Genomic DNA, 23,640 nt, shown 5'->3' with positions numbered 1-23,640 from the left:
GCCACCACGGCACGCCTCTTTTTATTTACATTTTTTAAAAAAAATACTCCATAGTCTATCCTAACTCCTGCTTCTTTGTTCTGCTTCCGTTGGCGGTTTTAAACATCTGAATTTCTCTGTGGTGGAGTCAATAAAGTCGTATCTTATCTAACTGAAGCTAAAACAATGTGGCTGGACTGACATGACTGAACACAGGAATGAACAGGAAGTGGGAAATGCCTGGGGGAGCAATTAGGTGATTGAAGACAGGTGAGTGGAAACAGCTAAGTGGAGAGAAGGTAAGTGAAGGGGAAGTGAGGGCATCAAAGGAGCGGCACTGGCAGCGTAGCCATCCTCCAAACAGAAAACATGAGCTGAGCATAGAGAACAGACATTAACTAGGACCTTAACCAACCAGTAAGGTTGGGGGGGGGACACTTTTTAAAACACAAACTACATTGTTGTTAAAGTTAAGTTGTGTAAAAGAATTTCACTGGTTCAAGTGAGTGTGAAATCGGCTCTTACTCACATGTCTCACCAGGGGATATCAGAGTAATAACCACTTACTGCATGTCAATAACCAAACAATAGAAAGCAAAGAGAATCATCTACTCCAAGGAAAGATGTTGGCTGCTCATCCCTTCCTTACAGAACCCCACTTCAAATCCCCTCAACTCCTTTGAACACATGCATGGAGCCACCAGAGTTTGCTAAAAGACAACGGTTGCTCAGGACTACATGTCTGATGGATTTATCGAGACACAAACCATCAGAAGTTAAACTTCACCTCCGCTCCCCGTTTCGGACGTGGAGTTCGGAGTCGGTGGAGAACTTCAGACTTTTCCACTCTGAGTTCTGACTTTATGAGGTGTTCCAGTTCACGTCTACATTAGACATTCTTTCCAAGCACAAAAGGAACATTAGGCACTGTTCAGCATGAGTGGAGAACGGAGAGAAACTCCAGTGACAACTTTTACCACTGCAGGCTTAAAGAAGCACTAAGTGGAAGAACAGGACACAATAAGTCCTGACAAACGTCAACGCAGTATGCTGAGTACCGATTCATCTTACAGCACATCTTACAGCTCAGAGTTTCAGGGCTTCTTAGGTTTATGCTGCTTACGTTGAGAGTAAAGACAAATCTTCCTTTCTCCTCATGTTTCATTTTCTTCATTGAGGTTGAAGAACATGACAGTATGCTTAAATACAGAGAAGAAAGTGGGCTTGAAGTAAAGACGACTGGAAGTAAAAGATTCACTCATATAATCTGTAAATACATCGAAAAGCAACAAGTTGGAGGAGGATTCTTCACTGAGAGTTTGGCACTAACCTCCACCGACCTTGTCCCTCGCTCTGTCAGACATTCATTTTGGAGTCTAATGCTTTCCACATGTAGAGCAGACGAGGCCGTGGCGTGGCTGACAGCGCGACGCTGCGGACGGATGAGAGCAAAGAGCAGAGAGGACCGAAGGACGTGAAAAGATCAAGGGCTCATATGGAAACGTCAGTCCTGCCAAATCAAATCCCATTCATGTTTTCCTTTTGGTTTCTATAAACTCAGCTGTTGCAGAAAACTACAAGGGAAATGAGTCCCAGTTGTGTTTTTGAGGTTCCGACTCTTCTTGATGGAGGCTCTCCGCAGAAATGTCATTGTTTTGATGGAATTCATCTTCTGACTCTCCTTCATCTTATTCCTTTGCTTTCTTTCCACATATGAAGCAAAAGTTTCTTTTATCTCGCAGCGATGAATGGTTGTTCACTCTGAGCTTTGTGGCAACGTTTGCTGGTTGAGTTCAGATAGAGAGTATATGAATGGATTCAGGGCCGTGCAGAGACCTTTGGAGGGCCAGGGCCTCAAAGTTAGAAAAGGGCAAATTGAACAAGATCTTAAAACATCATACAACAACATAGTTCTTAATTAAATTCTTAATCAAGAATTTAATTGGATCATACTATATCATTGCCATCATGCAAAGCAAATCTAGTCTATGTTTTCCTCATCAGGTATAAAGTTTCTGTTTCTGCTGCTGACAGTCCTGGAGGTCTGAGCTGATCTGAGACTGTAGCTGTTAAACAGACCAGAGGAGAGAAGGTCAAAGGTTATAAAGTTATGAAATAAGCTAATTTGCTGCCATTTTACTAATTAAGCCCTAATAATATCTATTTAACCTCTAGAACAACTTGGCTGCAGACTGATTTATAGATCAAAAAGCTCAAAGGGGTTAACTCTATATAATAGTTTGATGTTAAACCTCTAGATCTAGAATTATAAGACTGAGATATCAAGGCAAAGAAAACTCAGTAGCTGCTGGTAGGGGCCATTCAGGGGCCTCCAGACATTCAGGGGCCCCTAGAAATGGTTTAATTGTAACACAGACCATAGATCTAAACCCGTAGCATCATTTATAGAGAATGACAATGTTATTACATTTTATTTAATGCATTCAGCTGAGAAAAATTTGTCCATTTAGGATTTAATTAGGAAGTGTACTTTGTAAAAGTTTAAAGAATCATTTTTGATAGTTTGATTGTTGTGTTACCATGGCTACAATATGGCGTGATTGATTTTAAACTGGGCCAATAAACCTGGTCTCCCTCTCACAGATTCACCTTATCTATATTTAAACATGTTAGCGATGCTGAGGTTCTTAGTAGGACGGGTTCCGGAGTGAGGGGGGTTCTGTCTAAGGCCCCATATTACCTTGGGCCGGCCCTGGAGGAACAGCTGCTGCGATGAGCATCTCTGGAATCGACCTTTAATCCCCCGGTGGCCCCTGTCAGTCCCCCGATGCTTTAGAGACATTTTGATTCATTTCATTGTGGCATGTTTGGCTTTTTGCTGCGGTTCTAATTATTGCTACAGTTTTTTCTCTGATGTTTATTTTGTGACTCTAAATGCTCTGGGCCGAATCTTTCTTTAAGACTTGAGGTTCTGCAATAAAAAGTTCTATTTACAGCCCAGAACCTCCAGCCCAGATCCCGCCAGCAGCGACTTTAACCCGCCTGGTAGAAACGTTAAGGAGAAGCAGAGCGAACAGTCAGCAGGTGGTACCAGGTGGTACCAGGTGGTACCGGGGCTTTGAGCTGCGTCGCGACTCGCAGTGGCAGTTGCAGTTGGAAATACATCTAAAAGCAACCGCATCTTATATCAGGATGTCTGTTATAAAGACAGATATTCTTTATATCAGTCGGTGGGACCGTCTCAGACTGCCTGTAGTGGACCGGGCTTTTAGCAGAATGATAAAGTTAAAGTCAGAAGTTTTCTCTGCAGCCGAAGCATTTCTGTGTTTAGGGCGAGGCGGGTTTTGTCCCGCTATTGCAGGACGATTCTGAAAATAGTGACGTTGTGACATCAAGGATAAAAGGGGCAGGAGCTCAGGATTTCATGACTTTTGTTCTCAAAACTTTTAATACTCAAAACCAGAGAGAAAAACAAGCACAGTGGTTTTTTTCATTAAAAATAAGAAGTACTGCACTCTACTGCAATGTCCTCTATGCACAGCCACTGCACAAGACTCTCTGCAGAAAAAAAAGAAACTTGCTTAAAGTTTGCTGCTGAAAATTTGTATGGAAAAAACTGAAGAGCAGAGAAAATCTGAAGGATCCCAGAATATTTCAGATTTAATGATTTATGGGAAAGTTACGCCTGAGCAGCTTCTTCATGCAGCAGCCGTCTTAAAGTCAATATTACAAAAAAAACAGGCTTTCCCGAATAATATCTAATATATTTCTGTAGGTGTACTTACTTCATTTATTATTTCACTTTTGCACCCATAACTCCATAATTTGCTGTGATTTCTTTCATTATTTTAAACATCTGCTGTGAATTGAATGTCAACAGAAATATTAGAAAACTATGAAGTGAAAGAACTGATGAACTTCCTGTTTTACCTGAAGCCGTTTGTCTCTGTGTTTTCCCATCAGGCCCAGATTCAGCTGGACTGCGGAGAGGACAACATTTGTGTCCCTGACCTCAAACTGGCTGTTATTGGGTGAGAATATTGTGTAGGCCATAATTTTCCTTTTTTTAAAAATCTTTAAAAAACTTCACTACCTTGAGCATCTTTAATCTGCTCTAGTTAAAAAACCCCAAACACTCAGACTCCTCAAACTAGACTTTTCTACACTAAAAGGAGAATATTTAAAACCCAGTTTGCTTAGACTCTGAACACGTTGTCAGATTGTTGCTCAGTAGCCTCTTCCACCATGTTACAGCTTTTTCACACGACATCAGTCACCATATCTACTTCTGATATGGTGACTGGAGCTCATAAGTGAAATTAGAAATTTTGACCCACAAATATGTACCAGAGGCATATATTTTTTTTAAAAAAGCTTGTTTTTACATAAATAAACATGTAAAGTTCAGTAACAGTCCAATATAAACCAAAATCATAAGAACCCGCCGTGCTTATCGTCGGTGCTAACTGCTCCGGTCGCTGAATCCTCCAGCAGCACAGATGGTGCAGGGAGGAACTCCAGAAAGTTCACAACCAATGTGGAAATATTAAACCTTGCAACACGTACAGGCAGACACCACAGAGTGCTTTCTGAACAAAATATTATCTGACATGAGATGATTTTCTGCATCATCTCATGGATGACAGACTAGAACAAGTTAGTGGCCTCTCCTCTGGCTGTGGCTTTTTTTAGTTTCTATAATTTAAAAAAATACTCTAGTCTAATTTCTAGATTTATTTAGAGATTCAGATAATTCTGTGTACATACTTATTTTTATCTTATTTGTATTTTTTTGGTCATATGTATCTATCTTTTTATGTTTGTACTTGCTTATATATAACACTTTGGATGAAGTAACTGGTCAACAAATAATCTGTTTCTCCTTTGGGATTCATAAGGTATATTCTGATTCTGTGTTACTGGTGTTACTGGTGTTACTGGGCCGACCACTGCGGCAGCTCCAAGACACAAAAATTAAAGAGACATTACCCGAATTCAGCTACATCAATTCTAGTAGCATCTGAGCTCAGCACACAGATGACGGACTGAACCAGAGTTGTTGGTGTGTTGAAATGTCATTTTAAGCGCCGTAATAGAAGAGATCGTCTTCAGAAGAGCATTGGCTGCTTTGAATGCTGCCAAGGCCCGGAGTGTCACGTTTCACATCTGAACGGAGATTTTCTGCAGCAGGTTGTGTAAGTCCCAGAATGATTTAATACTCTTGGCTCAGTCTGGTAGGATGGATATTTAATCGTTCTCTGTTTGTGAATGAACACCAGAGAGATATGAGTCGGTGTGTTTCCCCTCCCGTCCGTGGAGCGAACACACACACACACACACGCAGGCTCTCGCTCCTCCTCCCACGCAGCCAGTTCTGTTATGAGGAGTGTTTTGAATTATGCGGCCATGTGATTCCTCTTCACAGCAGAAATCCAATCAACGCTACAAGTTTCCCACGGAGGCCCGAAGTTCTGCCTGAGGATCCGCTTCAAGGCCAAGTGATTCAGCACACGCATGAGAAGAATTCCTCCTCGCTGTAAAACATCAGCAGTTTGCTTTCCTGGGCCAACATTCCTTAATGATGGGCCGTTTAACATCCAGGATGAACCCCGAGGTTTATCACTGTGTTTGTTGCGCTCTGACTGAGCGTCCTCCGTTCACCCTGGGGTTTTCTTTTTTCTTAAATGAAGTGACTGTGTTGCGTCTCAGCGGTGGGCTGCAGTTCCCTTTTCACTCTCAGCATCTGTTGAGAGTTGGTGCTATTCCATCAGTGTTGCTTCCTGGCCTAATTAAAATCATCTGGTTATTCTACCTAGAGAAGGGTCACTGCGTCCAGACCGGGGGGCAGGAGGGGGAATGAAAGAAGACCCCCAGTCCAAACCCTCCACGGACCTCGTAGCTCCTTCTCCTGCTCAATAGAAACGTGGATTTACGGCGCGGCGGCAGATGGGGAGTGGCCACGGCCCTGGAGGTTGTGGAGAGAATTTATCATGACAGTTAAAATGTGCTGGCGCTCGTTACTGCATGGGGGGGTCGATTTCCTGAGACAAATCACAGCGGATCGGGTTCGGCTCGGGTTCCCGACCGGCAACGGCTGAAAGAAAGGCGCACTGTTTATGAGTCTGTCACCGTGACAAATGTTGCTGGGCGATACATGGTCTCAGGGGATATTGTGATAAACGATAATATTGTTGTTTTGAAGTTATTTTCAAGTAATATGAGGGAAAGAGCATAATGATAGCGCAAGAACACATTGTCAAAGATCAATGAACTGTAAATTCTAATGAACATTTAAAACTGGACCTGGAAGACATTTTAAATATCCAAAATACATAAACAAAACAACAAATAAAATGAATGATAAAGTCTCTTAAACAAAGTGGTCCTTCAGAAAGATGTTCTAGTGGAGACCAAAACACCAGACTGAAGACTTTTATCATCCAGTTTTAATAGAAAGAGGGAAAAGAGAAAAAACAATACATCATTTAAATGGAAATGTTTTTAATTTGTCATGTGATGAATTGATTTATTGTTTTAATTTGGCTACAGGCCTAATTGTCATGAAACTCTGATTCTGATTATCCATGGTTTGTTTTAATCTTATTCTTTTGGATGAGTTTATTAGTAGTATTATCTCTGTGTTATCTTATCTAAGTCACTGCCTCCAGGTGATTTCTTGTGCTTTGCTGTCAGGATGAATATCAAAAACAATTGTACTTCAGTTAAAGGGATTCAGGTGTGGGATGATTTTGTGAGGAGTTAAAATGTTGTTTTTCACTCTTTAAATAAAAAAAATGTCTAAAAATCAATTTGCAAAACAAATAAGGTTTGATTATGTTTTATTTTATGGGTTTGTCTACAGACTAATCTGGAATTCCAGGATATGTTTTAGAAAAATGTACAGGAAAGATTGTGCTGCTTTGATTTTGATGCTCTAAATATAACAAAGTGAAGGTGTAAAAAACTTGTTTTTACACCTTCACCTTTTTCACTCTACACTTTGTGTTTGTCAGGATTCTGGGTTTTGGGTTGGGAGTTTGTTTTTCTGTGTGTTTCTGTTCTATCACCTACAGTATTTTCTAGTTCACTCTAGTTATACCTTTCAGGGTAGTGTCGTTATTTTGGTTAGATTTGTCTTGTTTTAGTTTTCTTTATTTCAGTCCTTCATAGTGTTTCTAGTTATGTTTATTTCTTAGGTATTTCGTAGCTCTAGGTTCAGTTCCTCTTTTATGTCTGAGTCTACGTCTGTTCTTTAGTGATTCTAGTTCTTTGTTTAGTCCTTCTACTTACTCTAGCTCTGTGTTCTTTCATTCTTATTATTTTTAGATCAGCCTTGTCTCTGTTTTGGTTCCTTCATAGTTTATCATGTTGTCTCTAGTTTTAGTGTTTCTTTAATATTAGAATTATTCCCAGCTCCTTTGTGTTCCCCTGTGTAACCTCCCAGCTCCCTGCACCACCTTCTCTCCTCCATCAGCCTGATTGCTGCTCCAACCATCCACACCTGTAATCAATTAACTCATCAGCCCGGTTCTTTTGTCATACTCACAACTCCCCAGTATTTCAGCTCTTCAGTCTCACCCACAACTTGCCAGATCCTCATGTCTTCTCCCATCAGTCCTGTGTTTGTCCTGGTGTCTTTGGTTGGATGTTTCTGTCCTCAAGTTGGGTCCAACATTTTACCAACCAACATCAGGACAGTGTTCTTGCCTCTGACAGGAATTTAAATATTGTTTATGTATTTCTGTATTAGTTTTGTCTTGTATTTCTGTTTCAGAATTGTGTGTGTTTTTTTTTTCTCTTTTGACTTGCGCATGAAAAGTTAAAAAAAATGACATAACATTACGAAACATAACTATTGAATTGTGTTACTGGGAAGTTTGCCGCTCATCATCAGTGCGTCACGTCTCCCATTTGAAACTTCACTACTTTTGAAGCAGACTTTTAAGGAAGAGGATTTTTTTTTACTCAGAATTCTGACTTCAGTCTTCTGATATTGTGGATGAAAAAAAAAGAGACAAGTGTTTTGTTGTTGACCACTTGCCGCATTTTTGTTAACCAACAAGAATGCGGCAAGTGGTCAACAACTCAGGAGGCTCCACTTCTGCTTTTCAAAGATGTATGGTTGTATTATTGCATTTCTGTTTGCAGCCATTTTCACATGTGAGTTTGAACATGTAATTGAGGAGTGGGGGGGCGTGGCCAGCAGCAGCTTATTTGCATTTAAAGTGACAGGAGACCTTAAACCAGCTCATTCTGAAAGGAGATGAAACTAGGCAGAACTAAAATCTTATTAGCTGAGAATGATTTTGTGCAAAAAATATAATGCAACGTGATATAACTTTCTCATGATGGTTTACCACAACTCCCAAAAAGTTACTTTATAATATTATAATTAGTTTTGCTTCGTATAGAAGAAGCATGGTGGTGATGTTGGTCTTCTCTTTTTTCCAGTGACAAATCAGAGGTCTACCTGGGCGACGAAAACGCCTTGAGCTTGATCTTTAATGCCAGGAACGAGGGAGAGGGAGGGGCTTATGAGGCGGAGCTGTACGTGGTGCTGCCTCCAGAGGCCGACTACAGCGGGATCGCACGCAACAACGGGGTGAGGCGAACACTCAGCACAATAAATAACCCTGATGGTTATAGCTGTTTTACTGCTGGAAAACTGTAAATGTAATTTTTAATTGTCATTTTTTTCAAATCTGTATTTCATCTCTGAAATGTTATTATTATCAAGAAAGCGCAACAGCAAAGTTTTTTATGACGTTCTCTGATATGAAGGATCATCACTTGTTTCGGTCTGTGATGTCCTTTCCAGAGTCTGACTCAGCTGACCTGCAGCTACGAGGCCGATAACCAGACCCGCCATCTTGTGTGCGATCTGGGAAACCCCATGAAATCTGGCAGCAGCGTAAGAACCGCTTCCTGCTTTATTCTGTTTTCACTCTCTGTACGCATTTAGTCAACTTTAAAACGGCAGTACTATGTAAAATCAACTTTTTTGAGCTTCAACATCATGTTTAATGTCAGTCCCTCACCTGGAGTGTTGCCTTGGTTCTTCATGCATGTTTGAGAAATCCTTTAAAACTCCGTGGGAACCATTCAGTTGTGCAAAATGCCTGGCTGGACCTAGCCCTGCCTCCAAGACAAAGCTCCTCCTCAGGCCTGCAGGTTCCAAGCTTCTGAACTCCACGGAGCAGCCCTCCCCACGGCAATTACCCCACTAGCTCCTTCAGACTAGCCAGCAGCAATTAGCAAACACCTGGTGGAACTTTGGTCATTATGCTGGCTTCTTCTCAGAGCAACGCTGGTAAAAACGCTGTTAAAGGGTTAATAGAGCAGCTATGTTGTAATGACCTCCTGAAGGTGGAGTTTCAGAAAGAGCAGGAGTTTCTTAAAGAGACAGAGAGGCCCAATTTCAAGGTGTTAAATTACAATGTCAAATTTCTTTGAAGTCATTTTGGTATATACAGCCCTTTTTAACAACTGAAGGTAAGATAGTTATTGATTGTGCTATAAAGTGACACTATGTCACTGGAGAATAGTGCAATACTGCGCCTTTAATGACTAACATACATGAAAACTCAACAAGTTTATCTAACCTGATAAACGATGCAATCATAAATGGTAAGTTGTATGCTGTGAGTACAGTCTATCTGTGTCTCCCTTGTTGATCATTAAGAGTCCAAGCTCCGTAGAAATGAGTGCTTTGTCTTTTTCATCTGTAGTTATGGGCCGGCCTTCGATTCACTGTGCCGAGACTGACAGACGCTAACGATGTTGTCCAGTTTCAGCTCCAAATACGAAGGTAGGTTGATACTGTCTGATGAGATTCGTTTCCATTATTTCATCCTATAGCAAAAGGCAAGAGTGGGTTCTAAGGCTTATTTAGTCCGCCCCAGTATTTGCTGTATTTCTTCTCATACCTGTTGTTGTTAACTATTGTTCTCTTTGAGTAATATCACATGATCAAGCCTTTTCTAACATTCCACACTTCAAAATAAGTAATAAAGATATGTATGATTCATTCTGATATCATATCAGGTCAATATCAGTATCGGCCAATACTCAAATCTGCAAAATCGGTATCATATTGGAAGTAAAGCAGTTGTATAAGGAGCCTTGGGAGTCATGCCTCCAAAGTGAAATTCATTAAATTTTCTTTCAGTAGTTGGAGCTGATTAAAAACATGTTAATCATGGAGGTTTTCTGTCTGTGTTGCAGTAAAAACTTCAATAACTCTGACAGTAACGAGGTTCTGCTGGAGGTGCAGGTTGCTGCCAAGGCTGAGGTGATCCTGCAGGGGTAAAGCTTCATCACCAGCCTTCCAGCACAACCTTTCACTATGTTTCAAATGGAAATGATTGGGCCTGCAGCTGAGACGTAACTGTGGCTCTTGCAGTGTTTCTCGGCCAGACAAAGTCATCTTCCCTCCTCCCAGCTGGAGCGCCCGTCAGAGCCTGGGGGCGGAGCAGGACGTTGGCCCCGAGCTGCAGCAGGTTTATGAGGTTAGACGTGATTTATGGCTCTTATTCTTAGCTCTTCTGAGTCCGCCAGCTGTGTTGTGATTTCAAGGAAGAAGATGTTTAGAAATTCTGATGTTGAAACTTGTCCTCTCACAGTTGGTGAACAACGGCCCCAGTGTAGTGAGCCGCACGACGTTAGAGGTGAGATGTCCCCTGAGGGCCCAGGGCCACGCTCTGCTCTACCCTGTGGAGGTGATCACTGTGGGCCCACTCAGCTGCTCCTCCAAAACAACCTTCAATGCACTGAAACTCAAGGTTAGGACACACACATCTGCACATTGCATGTTAATGTTTCTATATGGAGGTTTCGAGTTTGGGCACAACACCGGAGGGCAAAATGACGGACCTGCTGAAACTGGGAGATGTAGGTAATAATTTAGTGCAGTGCGCCACAATATAATGAAAAAAAAAAAAAAAAACGTTTAAGAACAACTCCAAACCACTTGTATTTTTCATTTTTCTCACTATCTGTGTCGGCTACACTATCTGTGTGACAGGCGTCGCCATGGCAACTGACCGACAACAGCTCCTCTAGTGTAACAGATTTCAACACCAAAAACCACACAAACATTTTCCACACAAAGATCGGAACATTCAGGCCATTACAGTATTTTTTCAGGTTTGATGTTTATTCTGCGATTATTAATAAGTGATCGTCTGAACACAGCGTTGGTTGATCAGCTAATTTATACGCCTGCTCTACTGATGATCTATCAGAGAGTTGGTGTGTGGATCGCCTGTTTTGTTTAATGGAATCACATCACACCAAATTCCACAGCACATCTACATGTTAACGTTTTCAAAGTTAAGTTAGCATAACTGACCTATTTACCTCCCTCATTTTTGTTTAATTAAAACTATTTCCTGACCCTGTTACCTAGTTGTTGTAATGTTGACAATTAGTAGCAAAGCACTGCGTCCCTTTTTCATGTATATACCTGGCCTACATTTACGATTTAGCGCTTTATGTTGACAAATTGACAGCTAAAACCAATAAAGTCAGTTTTTTGTGCCTTTTTTCGGGATCTTGCGTGTGTGCCGGGGCCTCCGGGGCACCTAGGCCGAGGACAGTGAGCCGCTGCGGACACGGCCGGCTGCTGCATGGGCCCTCTCTGGAAGTCCGAAAATTCAACTTTATCCCAGGATGATGGGAGTGATACAGGCGTGATCGGGGCATTCTCCCGGGCCTATTGATCCTACTCTCGAGGCCGCTGGTGCCCGGGAAAGTGCCTACCCTAACCCTTGGACCAGGGTTTGGGTTTTTGATTTTTAATTCCGCCTGCGGGCGTCCCAGGAACCAGAGAACCACACCGTTTTATTCTCCAGACTCTGGCCTTTCCGGCAACATACGGCTTCCCCCGGAGGAATGCATTTTTAAACATTTTTACGGAAGTCAAAAATCACCCTAGCGGGACGTCGGGGCCCCCCGAGGCGGGCTGTAGCCTGACTTTGCCCCGGCCCTGCTAAGACCCATCCAGGCTGGAGCTCCCTCCTCCTGCTCCCTCCGAACCGCGGGGTCCAGGCTGGCTGGAGCTCCCTCCGAACCGCGGGGTCCAGGCTGGCTGGAGCTCCCTCCGAACCGCGGGGTCCAGGCTGGCTGGAGCTCCCTTCGAACCGCGGGGTCCAGGCTGGCTGGAGCTCCCTTCGAACCGCGGCATCCCACACTTAAGCACGGATTACACCCACCGACACGCACGGCCCCGGACGGGTCGTGCCCCTGGTAGGGCAAAGAGAAGCAGGTGGTGGTGGTGGTGGTGGTGGTGGTCCTGGTCCCCCCGTCCCCCCCGTCCCCCCCCCGCCGGACGTTCGCCCGCAGGACGGGGCTCCCTAACCCGCCTTTTCCCTAACCCTAGTTATTGAGAGTGTACCATCGACTTTTCTGGTTTTCATCCTATATCCTAACCCTAACCCTTACCCTTCCCCACACCTTACCCTACCCTTCTGGTTTTCATCCTATATCCTAACCCTAACCCTAACCCTATCCCTTACCCCCCTAACCCTGTCTGCGGACTCGGGGGGACCGGCTGAGCACGGGAAACCCACTCCCAGCTCCATCCGAGCTTCCTGGCAAAACCTCAAAATCAATGGGAGTCTATGGCAGCTACAAGAAGGGAAGGGGCCAGGGACACCAAACTTGCAGGGAACGTGGGGGACCTCGAGGGGTGTCTACACACCGAGTTTGGGAAGGATGGCACTTACGGATCGGGAGCTAAAGACGATGAGACGATTTTTCAAATGAATGGGAGTCTATGGCAGCTATGTCAAGGGAATCACCCACACCCACCAAACTTTAATAGAATGTGGACACCCTCCATAGGTCTCTCCAGGCCAAGTATGGGCCCCATAAGTCTTTTACTTTTTACGCTATATACGATGAGACCACCACTTTTCTGGTTTTCATCCTATATCCCTCTAACCCCTAACCCTAACCCTAAACTTTTACAAAGTAAACGTCCTAATTAAATCCTAAATGTACTATTTATTTTTCTCAACTGATGCATTAAATAAAATGTAATAACATTGTTATTCTCTATAAATGATGCTACAGGTTTAGATCTATGGTCTGTGGTACAATTACACCATTTCTAGGGGCCCCTGAGTGTCTGGAGGCCCCTGAGTGTCTGGAGGCCCCTGAATGTCTGGAGGCCCCTGAGTGTCTGGAGGCCCCTGAATGTCTGGAGGCCCCTGAGTGTCTGGAGGCCCCTGCATGTCTGGAGGCCCCTGAGTGTCTGGAGGCCCCTGAGTGTCTGGAGGCCCCTGAATGGCCCCTACCAGCAGCTACTGAGTTTTCTTTGCCTTGATATCCCAGTCTTATAATTCTAGATCTAGAGGTTTAACATCAAACTATTATATAGTTTTAACCCCTTTGAGTTTCTGATCTATAAATCAGTCTGCAGCCAGGTTGTTCTAGAGGTTAAATAGATATTATTAGGGCTTCATTAGTAAAATGGCAGCAAATTAGCTTATTTCATAACTTCATGACCTTTGACCTTCTCTCCTCTGGTCTGTTTAACAGCTACAGTCTCAGATCAGCTCAGCCCTCCAGGACTGTCAGCAGCAGAAACAGAAACTTTTTACCTGTTGGGGAAAATAGAGACTAGATTTGCTTTGCATTTCCTGCATGATGGCGATGATCCAGTAGGATCCAGTTAGATTATTGATTATTATGGGTTGTTGCTATGTTGTTGTACGGAGTTTTTGTTCAATGTGCCCTTTTTTAACTTTGAGCCCCTGCCCCTCCGTAGGTCTCTGCACGGCCCTGCTCCTCATCTTCTCCTAGCTGCTCTGTCACTTCAATGCCACCCATTATCATGTTGATGACATTTTCAAAATATTTTCTTTCTCTCTTCTTCCTCTAATCTTTTTCACATCTAAAACACACAAATAACTGGTCAATATATCATAAAGATGAAAAGACCAAGACTATGCTTTAGAATATTTGTTATAATGAAAGAACCCAAAATTTATTTTGAAATGACATTTAAAGATGATTTTTACTTAAACTAAACAGTGTGTGGCTGTATTGTGGTAGGCATACCATAGGTTATTTTACAGAAATATTACATTACTGTTCAGTGATAAAGCACCTTATATACCTGCTGTATCAAATATAATACACACATTTTAACACAATTTAACTGCAATAAAGGAAATTCATTTTTAGGTAACTGTGCATTGTCTCAAAACATAAAGCATTAATTTAAAAAGGTGAATAACAATTTTTAAGTTATTCTTACCGTAACTTCCCTAAAATTGGAAAAGACTTTTCAGAAAAAACCGTGTGACCTCTCTGATATGAACAGACATTTTGAAAATAGAAAAAAAACTGTTGTTGCAATGATAATCCAGTAGAGGGCAGAATACATGTCTCAAATTCTATACAACAGGGTTTGGAGGTACTAAGTATTAATCCTATTGACAAAATATAGGTCACAGAAACTTATGTAGCAAATATGATACAAATGGCGATAAAGGGTTAACTTGAGGAAGAGGAATCCGCTCTTCACCTCACTGACCTCAAATGGACCAGAACTCCTCAGGGCAAAATCTTCTTGCTTCAGTCGTGGGACGTCCTACTGATGGACAACATCCTCTTCAGTCACCAAGCCTAAATAACTGAATTATGAATGGGAGAAATGAAACTTTAGGCATCAATAATAATGGTACAGATGGAAAAATCTGAATTATTCCTAGGAATAATAAATCTGTTCTATAAAGTAAAAATAGTAGAAGACTGATTAGAATACTTTGACTTGATCTGTCTATAAGACATTTTACCAGTACTAACTGAATTATAGCTGTTAGAAATGGAAGTTTATTTTTATAAGAATTCAATTTTATTTCTTCCCAAAGTTAATTTTTCCTGTGAAGAATCATGTTTGAGATTAATGTTAATTTGGACAGAAAAAATAATATTCTAGATATGTGCAATGAAAGAACTTATTTCTGGAAATACATATCAGGTTTGATTATTAAAAGTTGAAATGGAAACACTGAATTTGCAGAGATTTTCAGATTTCTTCCACTTATTTCTAATTATTGCACTTGTAATAATGGAAAGTTTAAAATATTTTTTTTCTAGTAATAATGCGCTTGATGAGATTTTGAATTTCCTTTTCTGCTGATTGGAACATTGTGTTGACGAGGAGGAATCAAATTACTGCTGCCTGAAAAATAAGGAGAATTTGCCTTTTTGATTAAATGCTATAACCACTTGCCATAGCCGCGCATCGCTCCGAGGGCTACTTCCGGGAGAAGCTCCCCGTTTCCAAGGCGACTGCGCGCGTGCCGTCAAATGACAGAAACGAAACTTAAAAGAGCGCTTCCGGTGAAATGCCGAGTTCAGCGCAGGGTTAGGGTGAGCAGCTCGGTTCGGAGGTCCGGTCTGGTCCATTCCGCATCAGTTCAGCCTGTTTTAACATTTTAGCTGCTGTACTGGTTGGAGCCGCCTTGAGTTCGGTCCGGTCCGGACCGGCTGGTGCCGTCCACTTTAATTCAATCTGTAAGTATCATTTATTCTGGCTGTTCTGGAAACGGGTTCTGGTTCTTTTAAAGGTTTCCAAGTTGTGACACCTGCTGACATTTACTGGGACGGGATAATGGTACTGGTTTGTTACCGGCTGGTTACTGGGATGGTTCTGGCACTGAGACCTGATTGGTTCCAGATGTTTCCATGGTGACTCCCTCACAGAGGTTCGGCTGATAGTTCTGGTTCTGTTCGGACTTCCTGCTGTACGTGCTGGCAGAACTCCGGTGGTTCTGGGTCCAGTTTAACTGATTTCCTTCAGCAGGAAGTGACGACAGGAGGCTCGTTTTCAGCGTCATCACTTCCTTCTTCTTCAATCAAAACTCTCCATTATCACCTGTCGAAGTGGGCGGGGCCTCCTCCCGTAGCCCCAGCTGATTGGCCGCAGCACACCTGGTTGTTTAGTGCTGGGCTGAAAACAGGCTGGATTATTATGGTCTGTCAGCAGAGCTGCTTTATTCTCTACCTGCTGTTAAACTCTCTTATGTTTATTAATAATAATAATAAGTTAATGCAATCTGCTGGGTTTGCTTAGATAGAAACTTTTTAATCTACTGTGAATAATTAATTAAGCAAACTAATGAGGATCAGTTGCTATGTTTGGATGATTGAATTGAAATGATTATTTTGTATTTGTGGTGAATTATGCTATAAAAATAAACCGAATTATAACTTTATAAACAGACCATCTGCTGATCTTCCTCACTGTTCAGACTGTCGGTTGCTGCAGTAACTGCCTGTATCACTGTTTCTATGCTGCTGTCTTTGTGCCAGCAGCCTGAGCCACTTAACAATCATCCGCATGTAGTGGCTCCCCACATCTTAGCAGCGCCTTAATGAGCTGCCAGCCAATCACAGGCAGATCTCTGTCATCCAATCAGAGCACTCCTGGGATGAACAAGAACCAATCACAAGCAGAAAGAGTCAGAGATGAACACAGAGTCGGATTTAAGAAAAACACATTAAAAATATTTGAAGTTTGTAGCCTCAGAATATTCAGTTGAACATCCAAATATTCTATTTCTATAATCTTTCAGCTGCCATGTGAAAACTATGTCTCTTATTTTCAGTTTATATCTGACAGGAGATCATTTGCTCCCTGGTTTCTAGCAAAGGAGCAAATAGACAATAACCAGAAGAAATATTTTGTTTTTTGACTTGAGATTTATGGAGATAGTCCCAGATGAAATATTAAGATTATTTCCCCTAATATTTCTATTTGTTGCCATATTTTTTATACGTGGCTCTTTCCACAGATTCTTTCTCATTCAAGGTTCAGGACAGTTTTTGTCTGTAATTGTCCAGAAATATACAAATATTTTTAGTTGATATTTCCGGGCAGGAACCAGTTTGTTCATTTAATGTTTAATATTTAATGTTCATTAATAATTCAGGAACGGCGCTGAGGCAGAAGAGGCGACACAAAGACTGAACTTTAGTCCAGATACTGAGCAGCTGTTCCCTCAGCATCATACCACCACTGCCGTTCAGCAGCACATCCACAAATACGTCGTTTCTCACACTGAAAAATCAGATGAGTTATCTTAACTTTCAAAAATTTTGTTTGCATTAAATTAACTGATTGTTACTAATGCACATTTTAGTTCACTTTATAATCTAATTATCCTGTAATTACCTAATAATTTAATGTATGTTAACAACTCAAAGCTTTATGGAAAACTACATCAGCAGATATTAATATCAGTCATAATGATATATTATTACTGATATATGATATATCATTATATGCAGAGTCTCTGCAGTTAAGAGACTCTGATAAACTGTCACATTTTAATTTATTTCCAACATAAAACTCCACTCCCACAGTTCTTGAACTTTGACCTCCTGGCGCCGTCGGCGTCAGGAAGGAGTGGCGGTGAAACTGAAGGAAAGCAGAAACAATGAAGGGTAGATTAGGAACCGAAACCTGCAAAGCACCATGGGAACTCCCATCTACCTCTTCCCCAGCTTGTTGCAAAATAATAAAAATCTTACACAGAAAGCAGACTGGGAGCACTGGGAGATGTTGGGGAACTGGAACTGGGATTTACATCTCGCAGAGCCGCTTCTAGAAAACACTGAAAAAAACTAAATAATCAGTTTAGTTGGTTTAAACTTTAAGTAAAATATAAGAAGTGTTGGGAATCTGAACTCACATCAGGCTCAGGCAATTAATCATATTTGTAATCAAACATTTATTAATTAAGTTATTAATAAAACTAAATATTCTGGATTTTGATCAGAGCAGATTTTCTGCAATAATGAGGAAAAAATCCAGAAAAAAGGCAGAAAAAACTTTTCACACAAGGAGCAACAGTTGATGCTGATTTCTAATCAAAACTGAACACTTACACTGCCTGGCCAAAAAAAAGTCGCCACCTGGATTTAACTAAGCAAATAGGTACAAGCCTCCTATTGGATAAGTACTGCATAGGCAATTATCTTTCAGCTGGCAACAAGTTATTTAACCCCAGCTGATGCAATGAGTAACTCCTCATTTCTTAAACAACCATGGCAAAAGACACATCCTGTGGTTGTGGAAAAGACGTTAGTCTGTTTAAGAAGGGTCAAATCATTGGCATGCATCAAGCAGAGAAAGCATCTAAGGAGATTGCAGAAACTACTAGAATTGGGTTAAGAACTGTCCAACGCATTATTAAAAACTGGAAGGATGGTGGGGAACCATCGTCTTCCAGGAAGAAATGTGGTCGGAAAAAAATCCTGAATGATCGTGATCGGCGATTACTTAAACGTTTGGTCAAATCAAATCGAAGAAAAACAACAGCAGTGTTGAAGTAAATTATTAATGACTATTATTTCATAAAGGTTTTGAATACTTTTGAATACTTTTTATTATTACTTTTTACTTTTACTTGATTACTTTTATTATTTGTGTTTATTGATTACCTTACTATTGATTGTTTTAATCATTTAATCCTAGTACTCATTTATTCTTATTTCATTTTAGTATGCGTTAAGTATGTTAAAGGTCACAGTTTCTGACACTGACTGCAGTTAAGGGTGACAGTTGTCTGTTCTATAGGGACTGTTTTAACAGGAAACCTTCTGATCACAATCTAGCCCACTCAGCAGCTGCCGTTAAATGGGGCCTCTGAGCTACGCTCTGAGCTGCGCGGATGCGCAACTTCTGAGTTGAACGGAAGGACAAACAGATAGGGGTTTTTGTCCTGCTTAGCTATCCAAGAACAAACTGTTGGTTCTGCAAGTAAACCGCATACAACAAAAGGTCAGTAAATGTAGGAGTATACTGCGGTTAAGGTGTCAACGTCTCGAACCTGCAGATGTTTCCACTGGGTGACCTGTGTGTCACCTGTGCCCTATTGTCAAGAAGAAACTGTCCGTACTTATGTTTTTTCCTTCTTTTGTGTGGTTGATGCTCCCGCCATTGGCTACGTGTTTGACTCTGTATAAAAGGAGGCTGCCCAGGCGACGCAGTCAGAGAGGTTCTTTGACACTCATGTGTGCTGTTGACCGCTGTGTGTTGAATGACCTTTCTCCAATTGCAATTGTTTTAATAAACTTGTATCTTTATTCTGATATCTGCCTCCTAGAGATTTGTTGCTTTAACAGCAGAACTCAGGAGTATGTTTAATTGTGAACGCAAAAGCATTTCCACACGCACAATGCGAAGGGAACTCAAGGGGTTGGGATTGAACAGCTGTGTAGCCGTAAGAAAACCTCTAATCAGTAAGGCTAACCAGAAAAAAGGCTTCAGTTTGCTAGGGAGCATAAAGATTGGACTCTGGAGGAATGGAAGAGGGTCATGTGGTCTGATGAGTCCAGATTTACCCTGTTCCAGAGTGATGGGCGCATCAGGGTAAGAAGAGAGGCAGGTGAAGTGATGCACCCATCATGCCTAGTGCCTACTGTACAAGCCTGTGGGGGCAGTGCTATGATCTGGGGTTGCTGCAGTGGTCAGGTCTAGGTTCAGCAACATTGTGGCCCAAAGAATGAGGTCAGCTGACTACCTGAATATACTGAATGACCAGGTTATTCCATCAATGGATTTTGTCTTCCCAAATGGAACGGGCATATTCCAAGATGACAATGCCAGGATTCATGGGGCTCACATTGTGAAAGAGTGGTTCAGGGAGCATGAGACATCTTGTTCACACATGGATTGGCCACCACAGAGTCCAGACCTTAACCCCATTGAGAATCTTTGGGATGTGCTGGAGAAGGCTTTGCGCAGTGGTCAGACTCTCCCATCATCAATACAAGATCTTGGTGAAAGATTAATGCAACACTGGATGGAAATAAATCTTGTGACACTGCAGAAGCTTATTGAAACAATGCCACAGCGAATGAGGCTGTAATCAAAGCTAAAGGCGGTCCAACAAAATATTAGAGAGTGTGACCATTTTTTGGTGGCGACTTTTTTTTGGGCCAGGCAGTGTATTAACCAAACTAAATTCACAGCTAAATTATTCCATAATTCAACTCTTTAAATACTGACATGTGATCAAGCTACTAATGAAAGACAAAAAGAAATGTATGTATCGAATGAAATGGGAATCAAATCAGATCAATGAACAAACTGAAACTGGAACACTGAAAACTAGGTGAAAAGGCAGAACATTGTGACAGTTTCCAACAGCAACCCATTCTGTGCACATCAGCACTAAATTAATTATAAGAACTTTGATCGTGAATTTGTTTCCTCGAGTCCAGGGGTCAAAAAGTTAAACCACAGGGTGTGAAAACTATTTGTTTCTAGGTTTCTGACGTGGAGAGAAGAGCTGCAGATGCAACAATCGCTTCTGCAGGCAGGATGAGCTAAACTCTGTGGTTTAGTTCAGACTGTCAGGCTGATTTCCGTTCCTAGCTGAGACATGCAGCTTCAACAGAAAAACATCTTTTACTCATGCAATCATATATAACACTTTGGTATGAACTTATTAAAAGATAATAAAAGAATAAAACAACTTCAAATAAGCATTTTGATTATTTTTACTTCACAAACCATAAAAATGTTATGCCAATTATGAAACAATCACCAAAATCATGAAGCAAATACACAAAGATATTGACCAATGTTCCAGTTATTAGTAATCAGAGGCATCTCTGTCCGACTTTGGCCTCGATTAAAGGAACTCTTGTGTTCAGCACCAGCATCCCTAAGCCGGCCAGCTGCTACCCAGAGGTCAGGTTCTACGTCAACCCCTGACCTGAAAGAGCAGGTCTGAACCAGAACCCGGAGCAGGACGCTGAAGTTCTGACATCTCTGCTGCTTCTTGTTTCAGACTCACTGACGGTCCCCTAAACTCGCTCCAGCGCTCTGAAGGCATCACCATGTTGTCTGGCCTGCAGTCGACCCATGACCTCGCTCTGGCCTGTGGTCACTGCTGCGTCCAGGAGAACCAGATCACCTTCACACTGAGACCTGGCCAGCACTGCTGTGAGCGGCAGGTGCTGCTCTGCAGAGCCAAGGGGAGCGGTGCTTGGAGGCCCGTCTCCAAACGGCCAACGTTTCCAAACCCAAAGCGATACGAAGTGTGCTGGCACTTCAAGGAGGGCCGTGGCTGCACCGTGCACAAGAACCGCTGCACCTACGCCAGGAGCGATGAGGAAGCTGCAGTGTGGACGTTTGAAAAGCAACATGGGATAGACCATCAGCGACTCTGCAGCATGTTGGCTCAGTCCAAGAGCAATGCCGAGCAGAAACCCAGTGCAGGAGAAGCTCAACTAGATCTGCTGGCTGCTCTGGAGCTGAAGGTCGCTTGTGATTTATGCTCCAACCAGGACAATGAAGTCACGTACAGCATCCAGCCGGTTATCCACAAGTGCAGCAGGAGTCTCCTCCTAGGTAAAGGAAAGGCCTCCAGCCAGTGGAAGGTTGTCTCTGAGCGGCCCACAGGGGCACACATGGGTCCCGGAGTCGTTTATAAAGTATGCGATTACTATGTCGCGGGTTCTGGGTGTCCCAAGCACACTCTGGGTCAGGGCTGCACCTACGCCAGGAGCTCTGAGGAGGCCGCCGTGTGGAACCACCTCAAAGAGAAGAAGATCAGTAAAAGTGACTTGATCAGACACATAGCCGAGTCGGACCCGGGTCCAGAAACTGCAGAACAGGCAGCTCAGAGCATTCTCCAGAACTTTTCTGGTAAGTTCATCGAGTTCTGCAAACATTGTTTTCTGGAGCGGCCAACGAAACTGTCGCCAAAGCGGTGGAACGAGACGTGCTCTGCAGACGCAGCTCACCGCTGGGAGCCGGTGTTGGTGCACCACCTGTCAGATGGCGGCGCCAAGCACACCTTGAGCCAGGTGCGCCCCCCACCCCCTCACCGCCACTTCACCTTCTGCAGCCACGTCAGGCAGGGGAAGCCCTGCTGGCACCAGGCCGGCCACTGCCAGAAGGCCCAGAGCGAGGTGGAGATGGCTGTGTGGAAGGTGGAGCGCAGCGGCCTCTCCGTCCGGCCTCAGCTCCTCCAGCTGAGCCGGCAGCGCCACCCGCAGGCCGAGCAGGTCTCCGTCTTTTGCAAGGTGTGCCTCTTGCTGCTGTCATCCCCAGAGAGCTTCTACAAGCACTGCTGCAGCCTGGAACACGCCCAGCTGCTGGCGCAGGACACCACCATCAGGTGGAGACAACGGCAGCCTCCACACAGCCGCCGGGCGGAGCTGTGGCTCTGTGACAGGTAAACAACTTATCTTTAGTGGAACCGCCACCGGATCAAGACGGAGTTCTCCAGAGCAGGGCCCACATCTAGGCCACTGATCTGATTTCATCTGGAACAACTCGCCACCAATCCACATCCAGAGAGGAGCCGCACGGTTTTCTAACCAGTCTAACCTTTTCTATGTTGATAAATGTACTCATTTAGCAGAAACCCAACAGTATGTGTCTCTAAATCAGATCAGAGTCCAATAGGACAGATGTTGGGAGTAAATGAGATTTCTGTCCAGGGAACTGGGGAAATATCAGCCTGATTCCTGCTGAGCATCATCTGATTATATAGGAGGGTTCACCTGACAAGGATTAAATTAGGACTACCTGTCAAGTGTCAATGAACAGTTCATCTTACATCAAAACAAACATTCTAATGCAATACTAACACAAGGTTTGCATTGTAGACCAAAAACCTGCGAATATGGGTCCAACTGTCCTAAAGCTCATTGTGAGGAGGAGCTGCAGGAGTGGATGATGAGATCTGCAGAGGAAGAGGAGATCAAACGCAGCATTGAGACTCAGGGCCTGATGTGCTACAACCAGCAGCTTCTGGATGATTACAGGAACAGCAGCAATGAAGTCTATGTGGTGAGTTCAGTTGGCGCAGAGAGGGGATGACTGACCCGACTGTCTCAGTTCAGAAGATTTCCTCCTGTCATGTTTTCAGACATCAGAGACACAAAACCAGCAGATCCTGGTTTCCTCCTGTCGTCTCTCTGGGATGGGTTGGGTTTGGCCGCAACATCTGGCAATCTGACAGGTTTAACTTCTGATTCCCAACAGCTGTCTGAACAGGTGGATGATGTCAGCGTCTCCTGTGATGAAGATTTAACTGTGGAGACAGAAAACGTCTCTGCAGCCCTCAGATGGACCTTCAGGGTGGAGACAGAGGTAAACAAACATTCATCAGTTTTACAGGACAAACACTGTTTATATATGGAAACATTGAACCAAGAAGACTCAGAGATTCAGAAAGGCTGCATTCGTCTATATCAGTGGTTCTTAACCTGGGTTCGATCGAACCCCAGGGGTTCGATGAGTCGGTCTCAGGGGTTCGACGGAGCCTCTGCCGCGGAGGTAAAGACACACTTGCGTAAAGTCGTGATGACCCGCCCCGCTTGGTCATCACTGGCTGCAGAGGATCATGTTACATTGCTCGGCCAATCAGGGCTGTGGGGAATTTAGTGCATGCAATATTCAACGGTTGTCGTAGTTGTACGTCGCGTCTCCCAAAAACAACAGCAGGAGTCTCACTGATTTGCAGGTATGTCATTTGTGCAATACTTTATTCTGGCCCCAAAAAAGTATTTTGTGGATTTAAAATGACAAAAAACAAATTAAATGTAAAATTTAAAAAAATTAAGTTATTAAAAAAAAATTTATTCTTTGAAAAAATCCAAATTTATTTTTAATTAGTAAAATAGTAAAAAAATATTTTGGGGGCTGAAATTCATTTATGG

At 42.8% G+C, this 23,640-nt stretch overlaps 2 protein-coding genes and 1 long non-coding RNA gene across 3 annotated transcripts in view; 2 read left to right on the top strand and 1 right to left on the bottom strand.

Annotated features, from left to right (window-relative positions):
- Positions 1-10,877, top strand: part of LOC116712897 (integrin alpha-5-like) — a 48,194-nt gene extending 37,317 nt beyond the window's left edge. Inside the window, exons 19-25 of the mRNA XM_032552772.1 lie at positions 3,904-3,971; positions 8,392-8,542; positions 8,759-8,851; positions 9,669-9,748; positions 10,165-10,245; positions 10,343-10,448; positions 10,563-10,877. Coding sequence (XP_032408663.1) covers positions 3,904-3,971; positions 8,392-8,542; positions 8,759-8,851; positions 9,669-9,748; positions 10,165-10,245; positions 10,343-10,448; positions 10,563-10,838 — 855 coding nt within the window. The 3' untranslated portion in view covers positions 10,839-10,877. The remainder of the gene's footprint in view (positions 1-3,903; positions 3,972-8,391; positions 8,543-8,758; positions 8,852-9,668; positions 9,749-10,164; positions 10,246-10,342; positions 10,449-10,562) is intronic.
- Positions 10,878-15,277: 4,400 nt separating this feature from the next.
- Positions 15,278-23,640, top strand: part of LOC116712878 (helicase with zinc finger domain 2-like) — a 31,707-nt gene continuing 23,344 nt past the window's right edge. Inside the window, exons 1-4 of the mRNA XM_032552721.1 lie at positions 15,278-15,468; positions 20,757-22,148; positions 22,585-22,768; positions 22,964-23,071. Of these exons, the coding sequence (XP_032408612.1) occupies positions 20,806-22,148; positions 22,585-22,768; positions 22,964-23,071 (1,635 nt within the window). The 5' untranslated portion in view covers positions 15,278-15,468; positions 20,757-20,805. The remainder of the gene's footprint in view (positions 15,469-20,756; positions 22,149-22,584; positions 22,769-22,963; positions 23,072-23,640) is intronic.
- LOC116712999 (uncharacterized) lies at positions 16,855-22,974 on the bottom strand. Its single transcript, XR_004337761.1, has 3 exons — positions 22,804-22,974; positions 17,488-17,570; positions 16,855-17,374 (listed from the first exon to the last, which is right to left on the bottom strand). It is a non-coding gene; the product is annotated as an uncharacterized LOC116712999 (long non-coding RNA).

The sequence above is a fragment of the Xiphophorus hellerii genome, chromosome 22 (genome assembly GCF_003331165.1).
Source record: "Xiphophorus hellerii strain 12219 chromosome 22, Xiphophorus_hellerii-4.1, whole genome shotgun sequence".
In the NCBI taxonomy this organism is placed as follows: Eukaryota; Metazoa; Chordata; class Actinopteri; order Cyprinodontiformes; family Poeciliidae; genus Xiphophorus; species Xiphophorus hellerii.
This window is presented reverse-complemented; position numbering and strand designations above follow the sequence as displayed.